This window comes from Hemiscyllium ocellatum, chromosome 22 (assembly GCF_020745735.1).
Source record: "Hemiscyllium ocellatum isolate sHemOce1 chromosome 22, sHemOce1.pat.X.cur, whole genome shotgun sequence".
Taxonomy (NCBI): Eukaryota; Metazoa; Chordata; class Chondrichthyes; order Orectolobiformes; family Hemiscylliidae; genus Hemiscyllium; species Hemiscyllium ocellatum.
The window spans coordinates 31,945,923-31,966,721 of NC_083422.1; the positions used below are offsets into that span (position 1 = coordinate 31,945,923).

At 40.4% G+C, this 20,799-nt stretch overlaps 1 protein-coding gene across 1 annotated transcript in view; it reads right to left on the reverse strand.

Annotated features, from left to right (window-relative positions):
- lhpp (phospholysine phosphohistidine inorganic pyrophosphate phosphatase) overlaps positions 1 to 20,799 on the reverse strand; it is a 169,953-nt gene that overhangs the window by 71,224 nt on the left and 77,930 nt on the right. The window contains exon 6 of the mRNA XM_060842424.1: positions 3,061 to 3,152. Coding sequence (XP_060698407.1) covers positions 3,061 to 3,152 — 92 coding nt within the window. The remainder of the gene's footprint in view (positions 1 to 3,060; positions 3,153 to 20,799) is intronic.

Sequence of the window (20,799 nt, forward strand, 5' to 3'; positions counted from 1 at the left end):
TGTCTTGAAATGCATGAAGGTGGATAAATCCCCAGGACCTGATCAGGTGTACCCGAGAACTCTGTGGGAAGCTAGAAAAATGATTGCTGGGCCTCTTGCTGAGATATTTGTATCATCGATAGTCACAGGTGAGATGCCTGAAGACTGGAGGTTGGCTAACGTGATGCCACTGTTTAAGAAGGGTGGTAAGGACAAGCCAGGGAACTATAGACCAGTGAGCCTGATGTCGGTGGTGGGCAAGTTGTTGGACGGAATCCTGAGGGACAGGATGTACATGTATTTGGAAAGGCAAGGACTGATTAGGGATAGACCTACGTGCATGGGAAATCATGTCTCACAAACTTGATTGAGTTTTTTGAGGAACTAACAAAGAGGATTGATGAGGGCAGAGCGGTAGATCTATATGGATTTCAGAAAGGTGTTCGACAAGGTTCCTCATGGAAGATTGATTATCAAGGTTAGATCTCACGAAATACAGGGAGAACTAGCCATTTGGATACAGAACTGGCTCAAAGGTAGAAGACAGAGGGTGGTGGTGGTGGAGGGTTGTTTTTCAGACTGGAGACCTGTGACCAGTGGAGTGCTGGGTCCTCTACTTTTTGTCATTTGCATAAATGATTTCGATGCGAGCATAAGGGTACAGTTAGTAAGTTTGCAGATGATACCATAATTGGAGGTGTAGTGGACAGCAAAGAGGTTATCTCAGGTTACAACAGGATCTGGACCAGATGGGCCAATGGACAGAGAAGTGGCAGATGGAGTTTAATTCAGATAAATGCGAGGTGCTGCATTTTGGGAAAGCAAATCTTAGCAGGACCTATATACTTAATGGTAAGGTCCTAGGGAGTGTTGCTGAACAAAGAGACCTTGGAATGCAGGTTCATAGCTCCTTGAAAGTGGAGTCGCAGGTAGATAGGATAGTGAAGAAGGCGTTTGTATGCCTTCGTTTAATGGTCAAAGTATTGAGTACAGGAGCTGGGAGGTCATGTTGCAACTGTACAGGACATTGGTTAGGCCACTGTTGGAATATTGCGTGCAATTCTGGTCTCCTTCCAATTGGAAAGATGTTGGGAAACTTGAAAGGGTTCAGAAAAAATTTACAAGTATGTTGCCAGGGTTGGAGGATTTGAGCTATGGGGAGAGGCTGAACAGGCTGGGGCTGTTTTCCCTGGAGCGTCGGAGGCTGAGGAGTGACATTATAGAAGTTTACAAAATTATGAGGGGCATGGATAGGGTAAATAGACAAAGTCTTTTCCCTGATGTTGGGGAGTCCAGAACCAGAGGGCATAAGTTTAGGGTGAGAGGGGAAAGATTTAAAAGAGACCTAAGGGGCAACGTTTTCACACAGAGGGTGGTACGTGTATGGAATGAGCTGCCAGAGGAAGTGGTGAGGTTGGTACAATTGCAACATTTAACAGGCATTTTGTAGGGCATATGAATAGGAAGGGTTTGGAGGGATATGGGCCGGATGCTGGCAGGTGGGACTAGATTGGGTTGGGATATATGGTCGGCACGGACAGGTTGGACCGAAGGGTCTGTTTCCATGCTGTACATCTCTATGACTCTATGTTGAATTTATGCAAAAGTGGGTCCTCTTTTATTTAAGCTGCTTAATTTCAATTGTTGAGTTTTTGCAGTCATCTTAATGTTTAAAAAATGACAGGGTTAAGAGATATTAGACAAATGCAAGTAGCTATTGTTTACACGTCTCCATTACATTAATAAATTCCCTCCTTTTTTCTTGGAGTATTAAAATGCAAGACTAGACATTAAACAGAATCTTTCTTGAAAGATGACCAGCAAATGAAATATGTTGTATGCTTCTTTTATAAACCAAATTCTTCTTTCATCCTTGACAGCATGTATACAGATAAATTAGAAAGAATTCAGAAATGTGACCTTTGGAGAGCAACAACCCTCAGTAATAGCAAAAAAAAATGCAAAGTATGTCAAACGCCTGCTAGGCTACAAAAAAAAACTCAATCTCAATATGATTAAAATCTCACTTTATAAATATCCCAGAAGTAGCATTATCCTGTGGTCTCATTTATATTTAAAGGTGTTCAGAGACTGTAGGTGATTATTAGTGTTCAACATGCATACTCTGGGCCTGAGACACTTTTGGCAAAAAACAGTCAATGGCCTTGTGATGGAGTACTAAAGGAAAACATCCAAGAAACTGGGAGGATGGAGACATGAGGAGAGAACTGACAAATTGGGATGCTTTAACCTCAAAAGGCAGCAAAAGAAAGGGGATATTCCAGAGGCATTTATGCAGATACTAAGTCAGATTCTGAACAATTCATTGTCACTTGCATTTTACAGTGAATGATACAGTAAAAAGCTTCAACTTCAAACTGCCAATACTATTCCAAGCCAAATCACAACCTTGATATAAAAGGATCCAAGTCTAAATTGGCAATGTAAGTTCAAGACTAATGTCAGGTAGTTCTTAATTTAAGAATAAACAATACTCATTGTCCATGACAGCCTCCTGCTGTAAAAGCAAAATCTTTAAGTTATTCAAAAGGCAGTTAGATAATTGTGGTTTGGGATTAACTGTAGGATGTACTTAAAACTGAAATTGTATCAGTTGGCCTTCCTTACATACGCTTACCTCCATAACATTTGTGATGTAAAAATACAAGTCCGAATGAAGTTTAAAAAGGCCTATGACAGCCATGGATCATTGCCAAATGCAAAAGAAAACATCTGATCTTTCCTCCGTCTGCCATTCCACAGAGTTGGAGTGCAAGAATATCATGAATCTTTAAAAATTTACAACATGATTAGATTGAAATGGATACTAAATAAATATCTCTTTGCCTACAGTTTTTTTAAAATACATCTATGATTTTTAATAGAGACTCTCCTTTACTGTAAGATGTAGTCTAAGCTTTTTGGAATACACCTATTTTCTTTCCTACCTTTCATAAAGTTCTCCACCCATTGCCTTAGCTGTGCTATGATTTTCTGTGGCATTTAAATCTACAGATGTGCAGTCATTTTCATTAAACCCTTTAAGGGTCTTCTGAAGGGTAGGATTGTAAATTCACTAACCTGTACTTCCCTGTCCTGACCTGGACAGCCTTCATACCACACTGCTGGGCTCCACCTACATCATTCACAATATCATCTCCAATCATGATGACCTGTCAAGAAAGAATGAGGTATTTGATGTCAGATTAGATTATTTTGATGCGTTTGCATTTCTCAGAATATTTGATGTAAACTGTCACCAAGATGAATTAGCTGACATTGAACACTGTCATTGAACCAGGGGATATTGGAATACACGTGGAAATGGCAGGTTGCAAAAGGTGGACAGTCAATGTACAGCCATCAAGTCACTAAGTTGTTATCATTAGTCTTTCTAAAAATAAACTAAAATCATACTATTATGAAGCTGGGTCCGCACAAGTAAAGCAAAGGCAAAAATATGAATTCTGAAAAAAAAATTTAAAAGTGAACTAATTGGAATTTTAAAATAAATCAACTATATAGTATTAGAAAATGTTAAACATATTTAGAAAAGTGCTGAACTGACTGAATATTTAGCGCACTAGAGTTCCACAGTAGACAAAGTAGAGAGAGACAGCTGGCTGGAGGGGTCTGACATCTTCTGAATCTCATATGTCCAAGGGTCTGATGCAAGTTGACAATTGTTATACTTACCTGGGGAACTTCCCCTGCTATTAGACAAAGGAAGGAATTGAGTATGATGAAAGTAGATGGAAGTCAGTGGTGATGCAGGAGTGAGAGACCACAAGAAACGGATTTGATTGGGTAAATGAATAGGAAGGATTTAGAGGTATATGGGCCACATGCTGGCAAATGGACTAGATTAGATTAGGATATCTGGTCAGCGTGGACGAGTTGGACCGAAGGGTCTGTTTCTGTACATCTCTATGATTTTATGACCAAGACCATAAAATGTAGGAGCAGGCCATTTAGCCCATCAAGTTTGCTTCCACCATTCAGTGAGATCGTGACTGACCTGACCAACCTCAACTCCACTTTTCTGCCTTTGTCCCTTAGCCCTCGATTCCCTTACTGAATAAAAATCAGTCCATCTCAACCTTGAACGTACTAATGACCCAGCCTTAACAGCCCTGGGTGGCAAAGAATTCCACAGATTCAGAAGCCTCAGAAGAAATTCCTCCTCATCTGTCTTAGAAGTGCTGACTCCTTTTTGTGAGATTATGTCTTCTGCTTCTATCCTGTCCCACAAAAGAAAACTGCTTTGCTGCATCTACCCTGTCAAATCCTCTAAGAATCTTGCGTGCTTCAATACAGAGGTGGTGAGATGTCCCTAGCGATTAAGTAGGAAATGCAGAGCTCAGGATGGGTGAATAGTTTGAGGACGATGAGAGGGAGGGCTGTTAAGTGGGTACAATGTGTGCAATAGTGAGAAACGGGGTCCATTTGCCTTGGTGAGAGACATATGCAGTGGCAGATTTAGAGAGAATAGTGGCTCTAAGAGTGTCACATAGCAGACAGATGATGGTGGCACTTATGTTTACAGAATGCAGATCATTGACCATTCTCCCAGCATTTCTGTGTGTTTTTTAATGCCAGCAATACTGTACTGATCTGAGCAGTTATCCCAATCCAGATGCCTTGAACCTGCTGCTGTGATTTTCTGCAGTGATCAGCAGGACATGGCACTGCTTTCTGCTCCATCACCTTGTCCATAGTAGCTCTATGTCTCTGCCCACACTGGGTGGTATCTGCAGAGATCATTCTGGAGCACTACAGTGTGAGGGTCAGTTTCTGACTTACAATGTCTGAAATGGTGTTTGCCCAACCTATAAATATGGCACCAGTAGCATGAGCACTGGAAGATGCAGGCAAGCACTTCTACCTTTACTGCTGTACAAACACATGAGAAAGATGCCCAACATACAGGGAATGAGATGAAGAACAGAGGACTGTGTGAGAAAAGTTGCTGTGAGCAATGATGGACTGGGCATTGTGAATCTCACTTGTAAAAGTACTAACTGCAAATGGGAAAATTCAAACCAGTTTCTTTAATTAGTGAAAACACAATTAGGAGTTTATTATGATGGCGTTCTGAGTACAGATTGAGGTGAAGAAAGAATCATCAATTTCCAATCAGAGAGGTTTGATTTCAATATCAAATATTGAAATATTAATGAAATAAAGAGATGAGAGTGTGGTGCTGGAAAAGCAATGCAGGTCAGGCAGCATCAGCCCATTCCTGATGAAGAGCTTTTGCCTGAAATATCAATTCTCCTGCTCCTCAGATGCTGCCTGACGTGCTGTGCTTTTCCAGCACCACACTCTCTAATCTCTAGCATCTGCAGTCCTCACTCTCAACACATGAAATAAAAAGGCACCTATAGTGTAACACCAAAATAAAACAGGTTGAAAGGGTGAAGGGTAACCTCTTGCAAATCTGCATCTCTCCTCCAAATAGAGGAATAAGAACATTCCAGTTTGTTCTTGCAATTCAACTCTGCCATCAGTGAGAACAACAACATAATCCTTTTGCTTTTACCAGCTGACTATCAATGGCTGGGATTTGGGAGAGAATCTGATTTGAGAGATAATCTGATTTGAGAATATAAAAAATCCTAAAGGTTTAGCTGATATCTCCATGGTGCTCTAAAGTACGTGAGAACGACTTTACCATACCCGTCTAGTTCATGCAAAACTACGTTAAGTCAGAGCGAAAGCAGTCCAACATCTGGAATTATGAATGCTAAAAAGCTTACTGACCAGATCCCTACGATGCTGTCTGAATAGAACATTGATGGTGAAATCACACAAACAGTAAATCTATACCTGAATGTAGGCAGTATTGTCCTCATGTACAATCCAAGCAAAATCAAAACAGCTCAACAATACAAGAAACTCCTCAATTAATCATAAATTCTTAATCATAAACTCCTTTGCTTAACTGAATTTAAGCCAATTTCAATTTCCATGCAATTTCACACAATAGTTTCCTGTATTTTAGGGAACTGACCAGAAATCTTCTTTCATAATTGAACTGAATACGTCAAATTATGGCGTGCCTCTCCTGCAATACATCTTTGTATAGGGATAGGATTAAAGGCATATTTATATTAAAACTTGGTGGACAAAGTTGATGCAAACAAACAGAACTGCCTGGTTTCAATGCTGGGCTCTAATACTTTGTGCATCTATATGCTTGTGAAAAAATTTATTTTTAAAACAGCACTTGTTAAGAATCTAACTCTACTTTTTCTAGCATGTAAGGGCAAAAGTACTAAGCAAGATATAATTTAAACAGGATGAATTCAAAACACAAAAGTTCTTATTCCAAAAGAAATATCACGAACATAATCATCAACAGTGCAAAAAAAAAATTGAACATGGGAGAATAAAATGATTCAGAATAATCCCTGAAAGTGAAAGGTGATATGCACATTGCACACTGAACCATTTCCTTGGTAGCTAGAAGTTTGCATTTTCAAAAGCTACAGAAGTGCCATCCTCCAGGTTTAACCAAATCGCAGCTGCACATCTCAAAAGACACATCTTTTAAATAATTGCACCGAATATTTCTGACTGTCTGATAAGGTAGACAGGGCTTTGGTTTAACGTTTTACCTGAAATGCAATATCTCTAACAATACAACATTCACTCAAGATTGCAATGAAATATAAGAGCATGTGCTGAAGTAAGGCTTGAATCCACAATTTGGAGATTTGGAGACAATGATACTGCCACTGAGCTAAAACAGATGTATGGTCATTTTTCTTATAAGTCCCCACAATTAAGTTTTCACCTCTTTTCCAACATGAAACCATCCCTAATTCAGCTCAAATTATATTCTCAGGTTATGACTGTAGTACATACATTTACAATCAACTTCACTTCATTCGGATTCAATGACCTGGACCTTTGTGGAATTGTCAAGACTTGATTCCTGTCCCATTCATGGATCTCAGAGGGGTCAAGAACCATACTCTGCATTCTGAAAGATAACTTCCAAAGTTCTTATCCATCACCCTCCTGCCCCCTCCATGCCAACTCATGCCACATACTCCACACGCCCTATACACTTTAGTTGCAACTTTTGGCACTTTGGCAGTGGCCTGTATGGAAAAGCTCATCCAAAGTTTTTTTTTTAAAAATAGTGTTTGCATAGTTATAGCAAATCATCAAATCTTTCAAGTCTCAACAATAGAAGCCATAAGCACTTGACACCTCCTTATCTTTTGTAAATAACACAATGCTGTTGATAAATGAGATCTCAGCAGGAGGGTGGGGGTGGTTGGAGAAAGCTTACGGCTACATCATAAAGTTAGAAATCCTTTCCCTATCTGTGTCAACAGAAGAAGATAACAGTTTGATGGGAGTCTGGACTCTCATTGACTGCAGACTCACAACTGGAATGGGCAACAAATTCTGGGCCAGCCGGTGACACCCTCATTCCACAAATGAATTTTTCAAAACACAAAAGAACTGCTGATGCTGGAAATCTGAACAAAAAACGCAAATTGCTGGAGAATCTCAGCAGGTCTGACTGCATCTGTGGAGAGAGAGCAGAGTTAACATTGAGTCCAGAGACCCTGCTTTTCAGAACAAATGGCAGCTAGGGAAAGGTGGTGCAACAGTTAGGATTATTGTAGATAGTGGAGACGATAACAAAATTACAAAAGGATATCGATACACCAGATGAATAGCAAAACTGCAGCATTTGGAGTTCAATGTAAGCAAGTGCAATGTTATCCATTTGGACCAAAAAGGATAAGTCAGGACATTTTCTAGACAGTATAAAGTTAAATAAAGTAGATGTCCAAAGAGATTTGGGAGTTCAGGTACATCGATCTTTAAGATACTGTGAGCAAGTGCAGATAATAATTAAGGCAGCTAATCCAATGCTGGCCTTTATATCTAGGGGACAGGAGTATAAGGATGCTGAATTTATGCCACAGCTATATAAAAGCACTGGTTAGCCCCACTTGGAGTTCTGTGAGCAGATTTGGGCACCATACCAGAGTTGATAATACTGGCCTTGGATGTAGGTTTACAAGAATGATACCAGGACTTCAGGGTTAAGTTATGAGGAGAGATTGTACAAATTAGGTCTGTTTTCTCTGGAATTAAAGTTAGAGGATGATCAGATTAAATTCTTCCAGATTATAAACAGGAAAAGACAGGGTAGATAAAGATAAACTGTTTCAACTGGTTGAAAATTCTAAATCTAGGGGACATAGTCTAACAATTAGGGCCAGACTGCCCTGGACAGATTAGGGAGAACAACACACAAAGGGTGTTCCGGGTTTTGAACTCTCTTTCACAAATGGCAGCTGATGCTAGACAAATTGTTAGTTTTAAAACGGAGATAGAAAAATTTTATTAACCAAAGGTATGAAGGATAATGGGCCAAAGGCAGATATATGGAGTTAGGCCACAAATCACCACAATGATCTCACTGAATGATGGAACAGGTTCGAGGGACTGAATGGCTTACTGCTGTTCCTAAGTCCTATAAAAGACCAGGTCTGAGAGAGGCAAATTGATACCCTGCTTTGCTGACAGTGACTAAGGTCCTGCTGGATGGAGCCATGGAGAGGACAGCTGTCCTCTTTTCCTAGGCCACAAGAGGAGATGACAGCATCAAACCTTGCCAGGTCAGTCTGAAGATGTCATCTCGGTCACTATGATAACCATGGTGCAGAACAACAACTCGGCGGCACGGTGGCACAGTGGTTAGCACTGCTGCCTCACAGCGCCAGGGACCTGGGTTCAATTCCCACCTCAGGCGACTGACTGTGTGGAGTTTGCACGTTCTCCCCGTGTCTGCGTGGGTTTCCTCCGGGTGCTCCGGTTTCCTCCCACAGTCCAAAGATGTGCGGGTCAGGTAAATTGGCCATGCTAAATTGCCCGTAGTGTTAGGTAAGGGGTATATGTAGGGGTATGGGTGGGTTGCGCTTCGGCGGGTCGGTGTGGACTTGTTGGGCCGAAGGGCCTGTTTCCACACTGTAAGTAATCTAATCTAATCTAATCTAATCTAAACTCCTAGCACTGCAGGCAAAAGGTTGATGCCCTGCTGCTCTCCACAAGGTTAAGTGCCACCATCTTCTCCCTCGCTACTGCATCCACATTCCACTAAGGTTCCTGGCCTATCACCTTCACCATTGCATGCAGCAGCTTACCATGTTGTGGCGGCTATTGCATGGAGCATCTTTCCCCAAGGCCTCTCACTTACCCCATCCCCCAAACTACTGAGCCAACCTCGCCTTTGTGCTTCCTACTCACTCCGGACAGTTTACCACTTTTCTGGCAACTGCACCAACAGTTGGGCCAGGCATCACCCCACTCAATCCTTCCCTTTGTCTTAGTGCAGGGTGAAACACTAACAATAGGGTAGAAGGGGAATGATGGCAAGATGGGCAACATCAGTCTGCTCTCCCTGTAAGAGGAGAGGATGGAGACTGCTCCTGTAATGGGTGTTAAGGCCTCCATGTCCCAACAGCCCAGTGCTGCGGTACTCCCTTATTCCCACCACTGTGAACACATTCTTCAGACTCAAGCTTCTCCCTGACTTCAGCAACTCATTTCTTCTCTTGTCTTCTGCAGCCACCAGTGACATCCACACAGTCTCTGTCAATAATGACATCTCGGTGGGTTTTTTTTTAGCTAGAGCAGAGTGTGAACCGTATGCTGGAGAGCTTCACTTCGCTGAAATCTCACTGGAGTTGTTGAGCAAGCAATGTCCCAGGTAGCTAGCACTCTGAGGGCTCCTGAAAACCAAGCATCCACCTAGCACCAAACAAGAGAAGACTCCAGTGCATCTGTTGGTAAGAACTTCATGTAAATGTGAAAAACAGGCAGCAGGCTTGTTGGAGGCACTCACTGACTGGATCCAAGGCAGAAGGTGTCCACTAACATTCTCTATAAAGTGTTGGTTTTGACATGTGAGAGTTTGGCTGTCTCCATAGACGGGTTGGCAGTTCCCATGGAGATTCAGGTCCAGCAAGATGCTCAGTGGCTGCCAGAGATGAATGCAGACCCACACCGCATCCCAGTTAGCCACTGGTGCTCAGCATCAATGGCAAGGTGATAGCGATATGAGGGACACTGAGCTCACTCCGAGAGTTCCTTCGACTCAAGGATTCAGAGGGTTGCCAGTGTGCACCTGGACAGAGGAGGAACACACACAGGCCCTCTCCTGAAGTCTCTTCTCAGTATAATCCAGAGATGTCCAGCCCCTCCAGCCAAGCCCTGCACTAATCCTGTGGGAGTACAAGACAAGGAGGGTAAACCAGCATTGAGGCTGGACACTCCCAGCATGTCCAGATCTTCGAGCCACAAATGCCCCCAGAGTTGCCCCTCCATTAGAAGACAGGCTCCTTCCACTCCAGCTTGGGGTCCCAGGACCTCACATTATTGTAGTAGGAGGGTTAAGGGAAAAGAAAAACATCCAAAGGTACATAGTTGACATGGGTGACACATCGTTGCAGACAAAATGTGCCATATGTACAAATATATTAGCACTTCAAATCATCACCAGTCTAATTCGCTTCCATTTTAGCTGCAGGTACAAGGACAAAGCCAGAGATGTTAGCACCATGCAATTTTACCACCATTTCTGAAGGAGTGTTACATTTTCCCCAGCGCCCATCTTGACATAACACATTGTAAACATCAAATGATAGAGAATCAGATATTGTGAAGCCTTCAAACAGTTGCTAATAATGACCGTTATTAAACAACTAGAAAGCGAAGAAAGAAGCAGCAAGAACGTCAGGTGAGTTGGCTATCCTAAATTGCCCATAGTGTTAGGTGCATTAGTCAGAGGGAAATGAGCCTGGGTGGGTTACTCTCCGGACAATCGGTGTGGACTTGTTGGGCTGAAGGGCCTGTTTCAACACTGTAAGGAACCTAATCAAAAAGCTCTCTTTTGGGACTAGACAGGGACAGCTTGCCCTTTGAAGATCAAAAACTTTTCAGTCAATGAATGATGTCACCCAACTCTGATCTGTTGGAAGTGGGTACCAATTAAATCCTGCCTTGCTTTTTGCATCCAATGCTGCACTCTCTTATGCTGAAGGTGATGCTTCTCCTGCTCACTGTCCTCTTCTTCCTCTTCAGGACATTGCTGCCACTCTCCCTGCTCTCTGTCATTCATCATGCTCCATCTCTGCCTGCCCCAATTGTGATGAGCAAAGTGTGCAAGGGTTTAGGTTCCAAATGAAGCAGCAAAAATTAAAAAGGGAAGGTAAGGCAAAAAGGTAAAGCAAAGAGTGTCCAAGCTGGTGCAAAGTGAGTGAGCACTAAGAAAGCAAGGTAAAGATCTGAGAGTCACCCTGTTCTGATGCACGAGATGGGTGTCTGTCCCTGTGTGCAAAGTGGCTTGACAAAAGAATTGCAATGCAAGGTGTCAGTGAGCTCCAAAATGCATTGATGAAATGCTGGCATTGTACATTTGTCATAATGATGTGGTAAGGCTGCTTTCTTGATGCCAAAATCTGAGTTGGAGGTTGCAAACAGTCCACTGCCCACGAAGCATGCCTGAGAATGCGGAGGAAAACTGGCCAATATGAATATTCAGAGAAGATGCTTGCAAGTTGCAGCCTCCTAGTAACTGCTCTGAATTCCAAGCTAAAAATTGACGCCATTTAATTTCTCTCTACTGCCTGGGTAAGTAGCAACCTGCATATAAATGAAGTGAGATTAGGTAATAATGAGATGCTAATACAGCGAGGAACATAGACCCTGCAGTCCAATTCATTCATGCTGATCAGATATCCTAAATTAATCCCGTCCCCTTTGCCAGCACTTGACCCATATCCCTCTAAGCCCTTCCTATTCATATGCCCATCCAGATGCCTTTTAAATCCTGTGATTGTACCAGCCTCCAACACCTCCCCTGGCAGCTCATTCTACCCATGCACAACCTTCTGCATAAGGTTGCCCCTCAAGCCCCTTTTAAATCTTTCCCTCTCACCTTAAACCTATGCCCCCTAGTTTTGGAGTTCCCCGTACCAGGGAAAAGACATTGCCTACTTACCCTATTCATTCCCCTCACGATTTCATAAACCTCTATAAGGTCACTCCTCAGCCTCCAAAACTCCAAGGAAAATAACCTCAGCCACTCAGCCTCTCCCAGTAGCTAAAACCCTTCAATACCACCAACATCCTTTAAATCTTTTCTGAACTCTTTCAAGTTTAACAGAACTGAATGCAATATTTCAAAAGTGGCTTTACCAATACCCTGTACAGAGTACATTGCTGGAAAAGCACAGCAGGTCAGACAGTATCCGAGGAGCAGGAAAATTGCCGAGGAGCAGGAAAATCAACGTTTCAGGCCGGAGCCTTCATCAGGAATGAGGCCTTCATCAAAAACATCGATTTTCCTGCTCCTCGGATACTGCCTGACCTGCTGTGCTTTTCCAGCAATACATTCTCAACTCTGAGCTCCAGCATGTGCAGACCTCATTGTCTCCCAATGTCCTGTACAGCTGCAACATGACCTCCCAACTCCTACACTCAATCCACTTTCAAGGGGCAGATGATCCCTCTGCACCTCTAGGTCTCTTTGTTCAGCAACTCTCCTCAGGGCCCTACCATGAACTGTATAAGTTCTGCCCTGGTTTGCCTTACCAAAACGCAACATCTCACACTTATCTAAATTAAACTTCATATGTTACTCCTTGGCCTCTTGGCCCATCTGATGAAAGTAAATAGAGCCTGTGCCACTTGGGGTTAGTTAGCTCAGTTGGCTGGATGACTGATTTACTATGCACATGATGCCAGCAGCATGGGTCCAATTCCCATGCCAGCTGAAGTTACCATGAAGTTCCTTCCTTCTCAAACTCCTCCTTCACCTGAAGCATGGGTGACCTTCAGGTTAAACCATCACCAGTCATCTCTTTCTAATGACTGATTGGGTCTGTGGTTCTTTTGGACTATGGTGGCTTAACTTCCTCATCCAGCTATTGAAACCTTCAGGAGTAAATCAGACTTTCCTTTCCAGTCATATTTTCATTCTCATTGTATTCTCCCCACTTCCTCACCATTACCCGCATCATTCAGACGCTGGAAAAATTTTGCCGTGTTTTAAATTGATGACCTATTGTCAAAGTCAGTCAGTCCAACATTAATCATCTGTCACACCTAATCAAACTAAGCAAGTGACTTGTTTACTTTTTTAAAGAAAGTGCATTATGGAATTCCTACAACAGCCTTTTTAATAATGCCTGGATGATCTTTGAATTGATGGAAATCATTAATATCTAATAATAATCCAAACATATTTATTGACTACTTCTCATACAAATTCTTAGAATCTTAAGTCCAATTAAATCATAAACACGAGGGAATCAATTTGAAGTTTTTTGTTAATATATTCTGTATACCATTATTATGGTTTAAAAGAATCGTAATCGAGCCAAACCTTTTGTTATGCAAGTGAGGACTTATTTTAAGTGTTTTAGACACAAGACGTCATGAAGAGTGTTACTATGTAATTTTCCATAAATTTGCATTTTCTTTGTCCAAAGCAAGAAAATTGCACAATTGATTAGATAGTGCTTTTTTTTTTATTTTTAGAACAGTTACTTGCTTACGAATGGTGTAAATTTAGTAATTTTCAATGAAATTTTAACCAAGGAGACACTTTGTGAAAAGAGCCCTGTACTAATTTCATTTTCAAAACCAACTTGTAGAATAATCAACAGCATTTCACTCTGAAGTGGAACAGCATCTATTTTGCATTCACTCATTATACACGATCTGCAGACAGCTTTAATAAAAGAAAGCTTGGATAAGAGGCACTTATTCATTACACTTTCAATACTTGGAAAATTTTGAAAGCTTAATTTTAAATGGAACACCTTGTTAATAGATCATGATGCTGGAGTAAATGCTATTGTGAAATGCAGTCAGAAAGGACATTAGATTGGAACATAGCCGTTCAACCAACCAATCCAATGGTTTGGGGGAATACCAATGTGTGTTTTGTCCTCAGTTTGCTGATCTAACTGTAGTGTTTTTCAGAGCTGGGGCAAGGAGGCACTGGGCCTCAGCATTTCTGAAGAATGTGAGGAACTGATCAAAGAGTCACCATTTACTACCAACTTGGTCAGGATTCCAGTCTTAAAAACATTTTTCTTTTTAATAAACACAGGGATCACTCAATTGGGATGGTTAAAAACAATTCAGTACTCAAATCTGAAGAATTCACAGAGTTACCAGAAAGTCAACACCAGGAATTAACTGAAGTATGTTTGTATAGTAGCCATTTGGGAGCTGCTGCAACCTTTTAGGAGAAAGGTTAATGATGAAAAACCAAAACAAAACAGCGAAAATGGCATTAAGTAATTGCTTTTTATTAAATTATGGGATGTGGGCTGGCTGGGCCATCATCCCTAGTTGCCCTTGGGAAGGTCATGGTAAGCTGCTCTCTTGAACTGCTGCAATCCACGTACTGTAGATGCACACACAATGCCATTCACAGCAGTTGTCCTTTCCTGTACATGTAATATAATCTATGTAGGTTATTCTTGCCTTTATAAATTCATTTTGGCAAGGTTTTTCACCAAAATCAGCTAAATGCATTATCCTGAATAAAACTTCCACTTGTTCCAAATGGTCCTCCCACATGTCACAGTATACCAATACAACAAGGCATACGGCATAATTAGGGACACTATCTAACATTTGATTCATCAGTATCTGAAAAGTTGTTGGAGCATTTTTTGGCCTGCAAGGCATCACCAGGTTTTGGAAAAGATCAGCTGGGATGACAAAGGCAAATAACTCTTTAGTTTTCAATGCTAAAACAAAATTCATCAGTGTCCATTTCACATATCTATTTTGGTAAGAAGTCTGGCAACTGCCAAAACTATCGATGCAATTTTCCAAGCGACAAACCTTTGTTGCTACTTGATTTTTCTATAGTTGATACGAAATCTGATTCACCAATCAGGCTTAAGCATTAACACTATGGGGAACTTCTGTTGCTTTGCCTTGGTTCTTGCTTTACAACATGTGTTGGATTTCTGCTTTCACTAGGCCTGTTTCTCTTCCCTAAGTGGTAAAGGAACTATTTCATAGGAGAATTCTCCTAATTCCACATAATGTATGGCTAAAACTGTGCATCCTAGTTTATCCCTACAGACTTCTTTAAATTTGATGCATAACCTTGTTAGTGTTTTCATTTTTCTGACTTTAAACATAAAAGCATGATGTCTAACCTGCCTAACAGTTCAGCGTAAAGTAACTAGATAGTCGGCAATTCAATTGGGAATGGTCTAGTTCTCCTTCTGCCTCATCTCTATTTGCCCATCTATATTCCACTGTCCTTACTATCTGAATGATCCATACCTGCTAATGCTCCTCTAGATGGGTGCAGTGTTTCAACATTTTAGTGCAGATTCTTTTTCCATCAATCTGAAGTGTCATTTAGATACCAAAGAACAACCTCGGTTATCTGAACATCGATAATCCAAATTTCGGATTAACCAAACAATTCTCAAGGTCCCAATGCTTGGGTAAACTGTGTTATCCGAACATTCAATTAACCAAACAAAATACTCCCCATCTGTGTTGTTTGGATAATCGAGATTGCCCTGAGGTTAACCATTTCTTTTGATTGTCCTGTATGTTGTCAGAGGTTCACCTTATAAAGGAGGTAATATTAACACCTCAATCCAGTTGAAATGTTTGAGACTTGACAGGTTTCACAGCCACTGTTTCACTGTTGTTTCTGATGGCTCAAGGTGTTCTTGAGCAACTTTGCATGTCTCTGTGAGCCAGTTCACAGATGTTGTATAACATGGATGACTCACCCTTCAGTCCTAAAAGCTTTACTTTCCAGGGTCTCCCTACCTCATGGCTAAAACTTAATTTAAAAGAACTAAAACCAGTCAACTCATTAGATGAATCCAGCATGGAAAACAAAAGAAATTCCAGTCCCTTGCTCCAATTTTGATGATATCCATGACGTATGTCCCTATTATCATTTTCGGGATTTCATAGTATCTTTCGTAAACTCCTGGTATATATGGGTGGAATGTTGAAAACTGTAACTGTGTCATACACAGACTACTCATAACTGCCTTAAAAATTTGAAACATAAAATTGGAATCTTGATTCAACTGGATCTCCATCAGTAACTCATATCGAATGAAGAATTTGATTAATGCCTCTACCACTATGATAGAAGTGATTGCTTTTAAGAGTATGGCCTCTGAAAATCAAGTACCCACATCCATGATAGCATGGATACACTGGTGTCCTGTTTTTGCTTTCAGTAAAAGTTCTATGTAATACATTAATATCCAGCTAAATGGTCTCTCAAAACTGATATGGCAATTAAATATGCTGGCTTGTTTGTATGTTGCACTTTTCCACTGTTGTGTATGGCATATTTTACAAAACTGAATGACATTCTATAAAGACCTGACCAAGTAAAAATATTGATCTACATGTGTTTAGATCTTCTAGATTCAAACATGGCCTTCCAAGGGAATTTCATGGGCTATCCTTAAAATTTCTTCCAGCTATTTGAGCGGTACAGTACCTAGTGAATCACTGTCGACTCTTCATCTGTGCATCTGAGAGAAGGTCTCTGTTTCCCCATCAAAATCCCATTTTTATGTAGCAATATTTCAGAACTCCCTTGACTTCAACTTCAGTTTGAGATGATTGGGCTACTTAATTTTGGATCAGCATTCTGAGCCTCACTCAGAGAAAACAAATTGAACACTTCCTTTGATTATCCAAATCAACAAAAATTGCAGGCAAACAAACATCTGGATAGTTCGTAATGTTTATATTTGGCTTCCTAGCTGTAGTCAGAGCTACAACGTGGTATTTGAAACCCATAGTCTTTTTTCTCCACTGGCTTGTATACTTCGCAAATTCCAGTAATCTGCATAAGGTGTTTTTTGTGACGTCAAAAATGCTTAGGCCATCAGATATCATTCCCACTCCCAGAACTTTCCTGTCTGACCTGAGGAAGAGATCCTGGGGCATCCCCAACTGTCCCTCTCATCACTGACTATTGCCTTCTTTCATCTTTCTACCTGGTATCTTTCTTAGGTTAGTGGCGATGGAAAATACTTATACCGCTGTAACGGGAGACAACTCAGCTGCCCTTCTTGGTGCTGCAACCTTCTGGCTTTTTATGTGAGTTCTTACCAAAGGAGTGGACTTTTATATTCATCCAAGAGAATTACTTCCCTAAGGATTTTACATATAGTCTCTACCTTTAATGCCCACACACAACAATCAAAGTTATTTGGCTTTACCCTGCCCAAGCTGAGCATTCTGAAATTTCCAGCTGTAAGCCCGAAGGTCCGATTCATATGCACTGAGAATAACCTTTTCTTTTAAAAGAAAGCACTTTATAATCTATAGAAGCCACTTCAGAAAACAAGGTATAAACTTCATAAATTAGGCCCATCAAACCTGCTTTGCCAAGGTGATGATCAGTTTCCTTTCAACCATCTTACCTGCTTAGCTTTTTTTTTACAGAAGAAATGAAAAACACAGCATCCCTTTCATCAAATTTTGGAGGTACTTGCAGAAATTTAAACACGGAGTTGTGCTTTCGATTCAGACATTCCTTGGCAGGATGTTCCCTGAAGTCAGATATTTGTTTTTTAAATTACAGCCTTTTTGGCTAATATTCTCCCCTTTCTCTCTTTTCCTCTTGTCTGAATTGCTTTCCTATTCTTTCTCTTTCATCTCAAGGCTCTCTCTCTGAGGTACACTTTTCTTTTCCTTTAACTCCCTTTGAAGTGTTCTTTAGTTCTTTTTCCCCAAATGTAAGTTTTTTTAATATCCATTTCTTTTTCTTTTTCAAACTTCTTCATTGAATTCAACTTGTCACGAACACAATTGACTCACCACCTGGTTTGTGTTGCTGTTCTTCCAACTAGAAAAAATGTGCTATTATCGTAAAAATGTCAGCTTTCCTAACTCCTCCTTTTAACTCGAATCATAACTTCCCAGCCAATTCAATTAGCCTAGCCATGGTTATTTACAACTCAAAGAAAAATCATGATAACTGCCAAATCTAACAACATACAAGAAATCTTGTATAATTCCTTTGATACATCTCTAGTTATTAGCACCACATTTCCAAGTAAATGATGTCCTCATTCAGTATCCCTCATTGTCAGCTCCCACTTTTATGTTACAATCAAAGCTGCAGTAGTGCACCATTGCTTTTGATCACTACTTCCCTGGATTGCAACACAAAATAAAAATAATGTTCCCACTTATCAAGTTTGCCAATTAAGTATCTCGTCTACATCAGGTTTTAAACAACAGGTCTCTTTATAAACACAGTTATAGGTTTATTATCCAAGGAAAACTTTCTCAGTAACCATGCAATAATTGGTTAACATACACAAATCAGTAATATATAGAAGCATAAAGCTTACTCTTTAAATATATACAAGACACACAGACACACTTCTGGGAAAGAGAAGATAAATGAATTCTCTGTACAGTTTAATTTTCTGGCATAAAAATACTAAGCCAATGGGTTATTCTTGAAGCCAAAAGGATAAACTGCAATATGTTCTGAAGTCTGTTACTCTGATGTTCTAGCACATTGTAGTTAAGTCACGAATAACGCCTGGTTGCCTCTGAAGTCTTACAGACATAGCTTGCTCAGCAAATACAATCTTGAGATGTTCTTCCAATTACTCTTTCTAGGGAATAGACCAGTTTTACCCTGAATTGATGCGGAGAGTTTTTTTTTTCTTTTTATAAATGGGAGAGATAAGCTGGACAGATTGCTCAAAGCAAACTTTCTTCTAACTCAGCTGGTTGTCAGCATGCTTTCCTCCAACCAAGTTAATTCTTAGGCTATCCTCCAAGTGAACTAAATTAAACAAGAACCCCTCCAAACCACTCAGTATGAGAAACAACCCCAAAAGTGTATAGCTGGAAGCAATAGCCTTGTGGTATTATTGTTCAACTATTCAAGCAGGGAGCCAGACAATGTTCTTGGGAATCTGTTTCGAATACTGCTGATGGTGGAAACTTCCCTTGTTAACAGCGGCCGAGCCAGTTGCACCCATATATTATGAATGAATTTTTTTTAAAAAAAAAGTTAAGTAATTTCAAGGAAATCTTGCCTAAACAAATTCCAAGGTCCACAGCAGTCAATGACTTTGCTCAAAGAAATGTCCACAAAACTTGAATTGAATTCCTTTTTACATTATTTTTGACAACGCAAGTCCCTGGTGTTATATATAAAGCACCTTTGAGTTCAGGCACTAACTACGACCCCTTCTGCTGTTGTACATTTTCCAATTCCTTCCGTCAAAGCTCACATTTCAATAAAAAAATAAAAAATATTTGTGGAACATCAATGCAAACAGCTCATAGCAAGTGCAGAAAATTCACAAGAAGGGAGGCATTCTTGTTGGGCAGGATTTCAATGGGATGCTCCTGATTTCTTACCATAACTTGGGGGGATACTACAGTGATGTAGCAGAAATAGTCATGTATGCTGTTTGCCTTGCATGCCAATTATCTGTAAATATCTGTTCTAATGATACTCGTAATTGTTCTTTGCCTTAAAGTAGTTTTCATTCAAAGGAATGAAGTGGAACTAAGGTGGTCAGTTAACTAGACATTCAGACTGGTTTTCCCCTCTTTACCAATGTTGTCATTAACTTACAAACACTGGCAGTAGTACTCAATAGATCAATAAAGTTAGGTTTTCTTTCAACCCATGCATCAAACCAAGGAAGGACAGATACATGCAGATGCTGCGCAAAATACAGTTGCACGTGAGCAGTGGTGCTTGCAGAAACAGACAGTGGCAGACGCAGACAAAAATTGGGTTCTGGCCTCAGGGGAGTTCAGTGATTTACTATCAGTGAAGGGTAATAATCACTAAAGGCACTGCAATTATTCCCAAATCATTCAGGATTTAAAAAATCATTGGTGAGAAGATGGAGGTCGAAAGGTCTTATGTCAGGGGAAATAAAAAGCTCTGGTCATCAAAAGTAAGGTATAAAATACTTTTTTAGGCTGACAAGGTAGGGAGGAATATCTAAGAGGATGAACATCCATGACAGATAGTGTGACCAGCCTACAATAAAAGTAGTAAATTGGAAAAGTAAATAGCAGCTTCTTTATTAGTAGGAACATAAAACTGTTCACTTTAGGGTTAAGAATTTCACATTCTGAGGCTGGTAGTCTGGCTGTCAGGATTAAGTTAACCATTGAGGCTAAATTTAGGCACATAGAAATGTGCAGCAAATGCATGAAGTTCAGTAAAACAGACTGATAAATCCTCTTGCCTGTTTCATGTTTTGGGAATTTACACATTTGCCAAGTGCAAAGAATCTCCCATTTAATAAATTTTAAATAAATTCCTTTGAATTAAATATTGCCAACAGATAAAAGATAACCGATACTTTGACTACAACTGGTTCATCCTACAAAGGAATAAATCTGCTGAATTAACCCATACTTTTCTTATCTAGGTTACCAGCAATGGCAAGTTATAACAGTTCATTAAGAACTCTGAAAAATTAACATCTCATGCCCAATGTAGCCATGAGCAAATTAATACAGCATTTTGTACTCATAAAAGAGCACCCCAAACTCCTCGTCACTGATTAAACATTTGGCTTATTCAATGTCTTGATGTCTCCTGAGGGATTTCCAACCACCTCAAAACATATCTCATATAATGATGGGCATTAAATAATAATCCCTACACTTGATTTGCTGTTCTGATATGCAGATAAGTATGATTACTCACAGTAAGGTTCCTGCTTCACCAGTATACTCAAACATTACATGTCAAACTGAACTCAC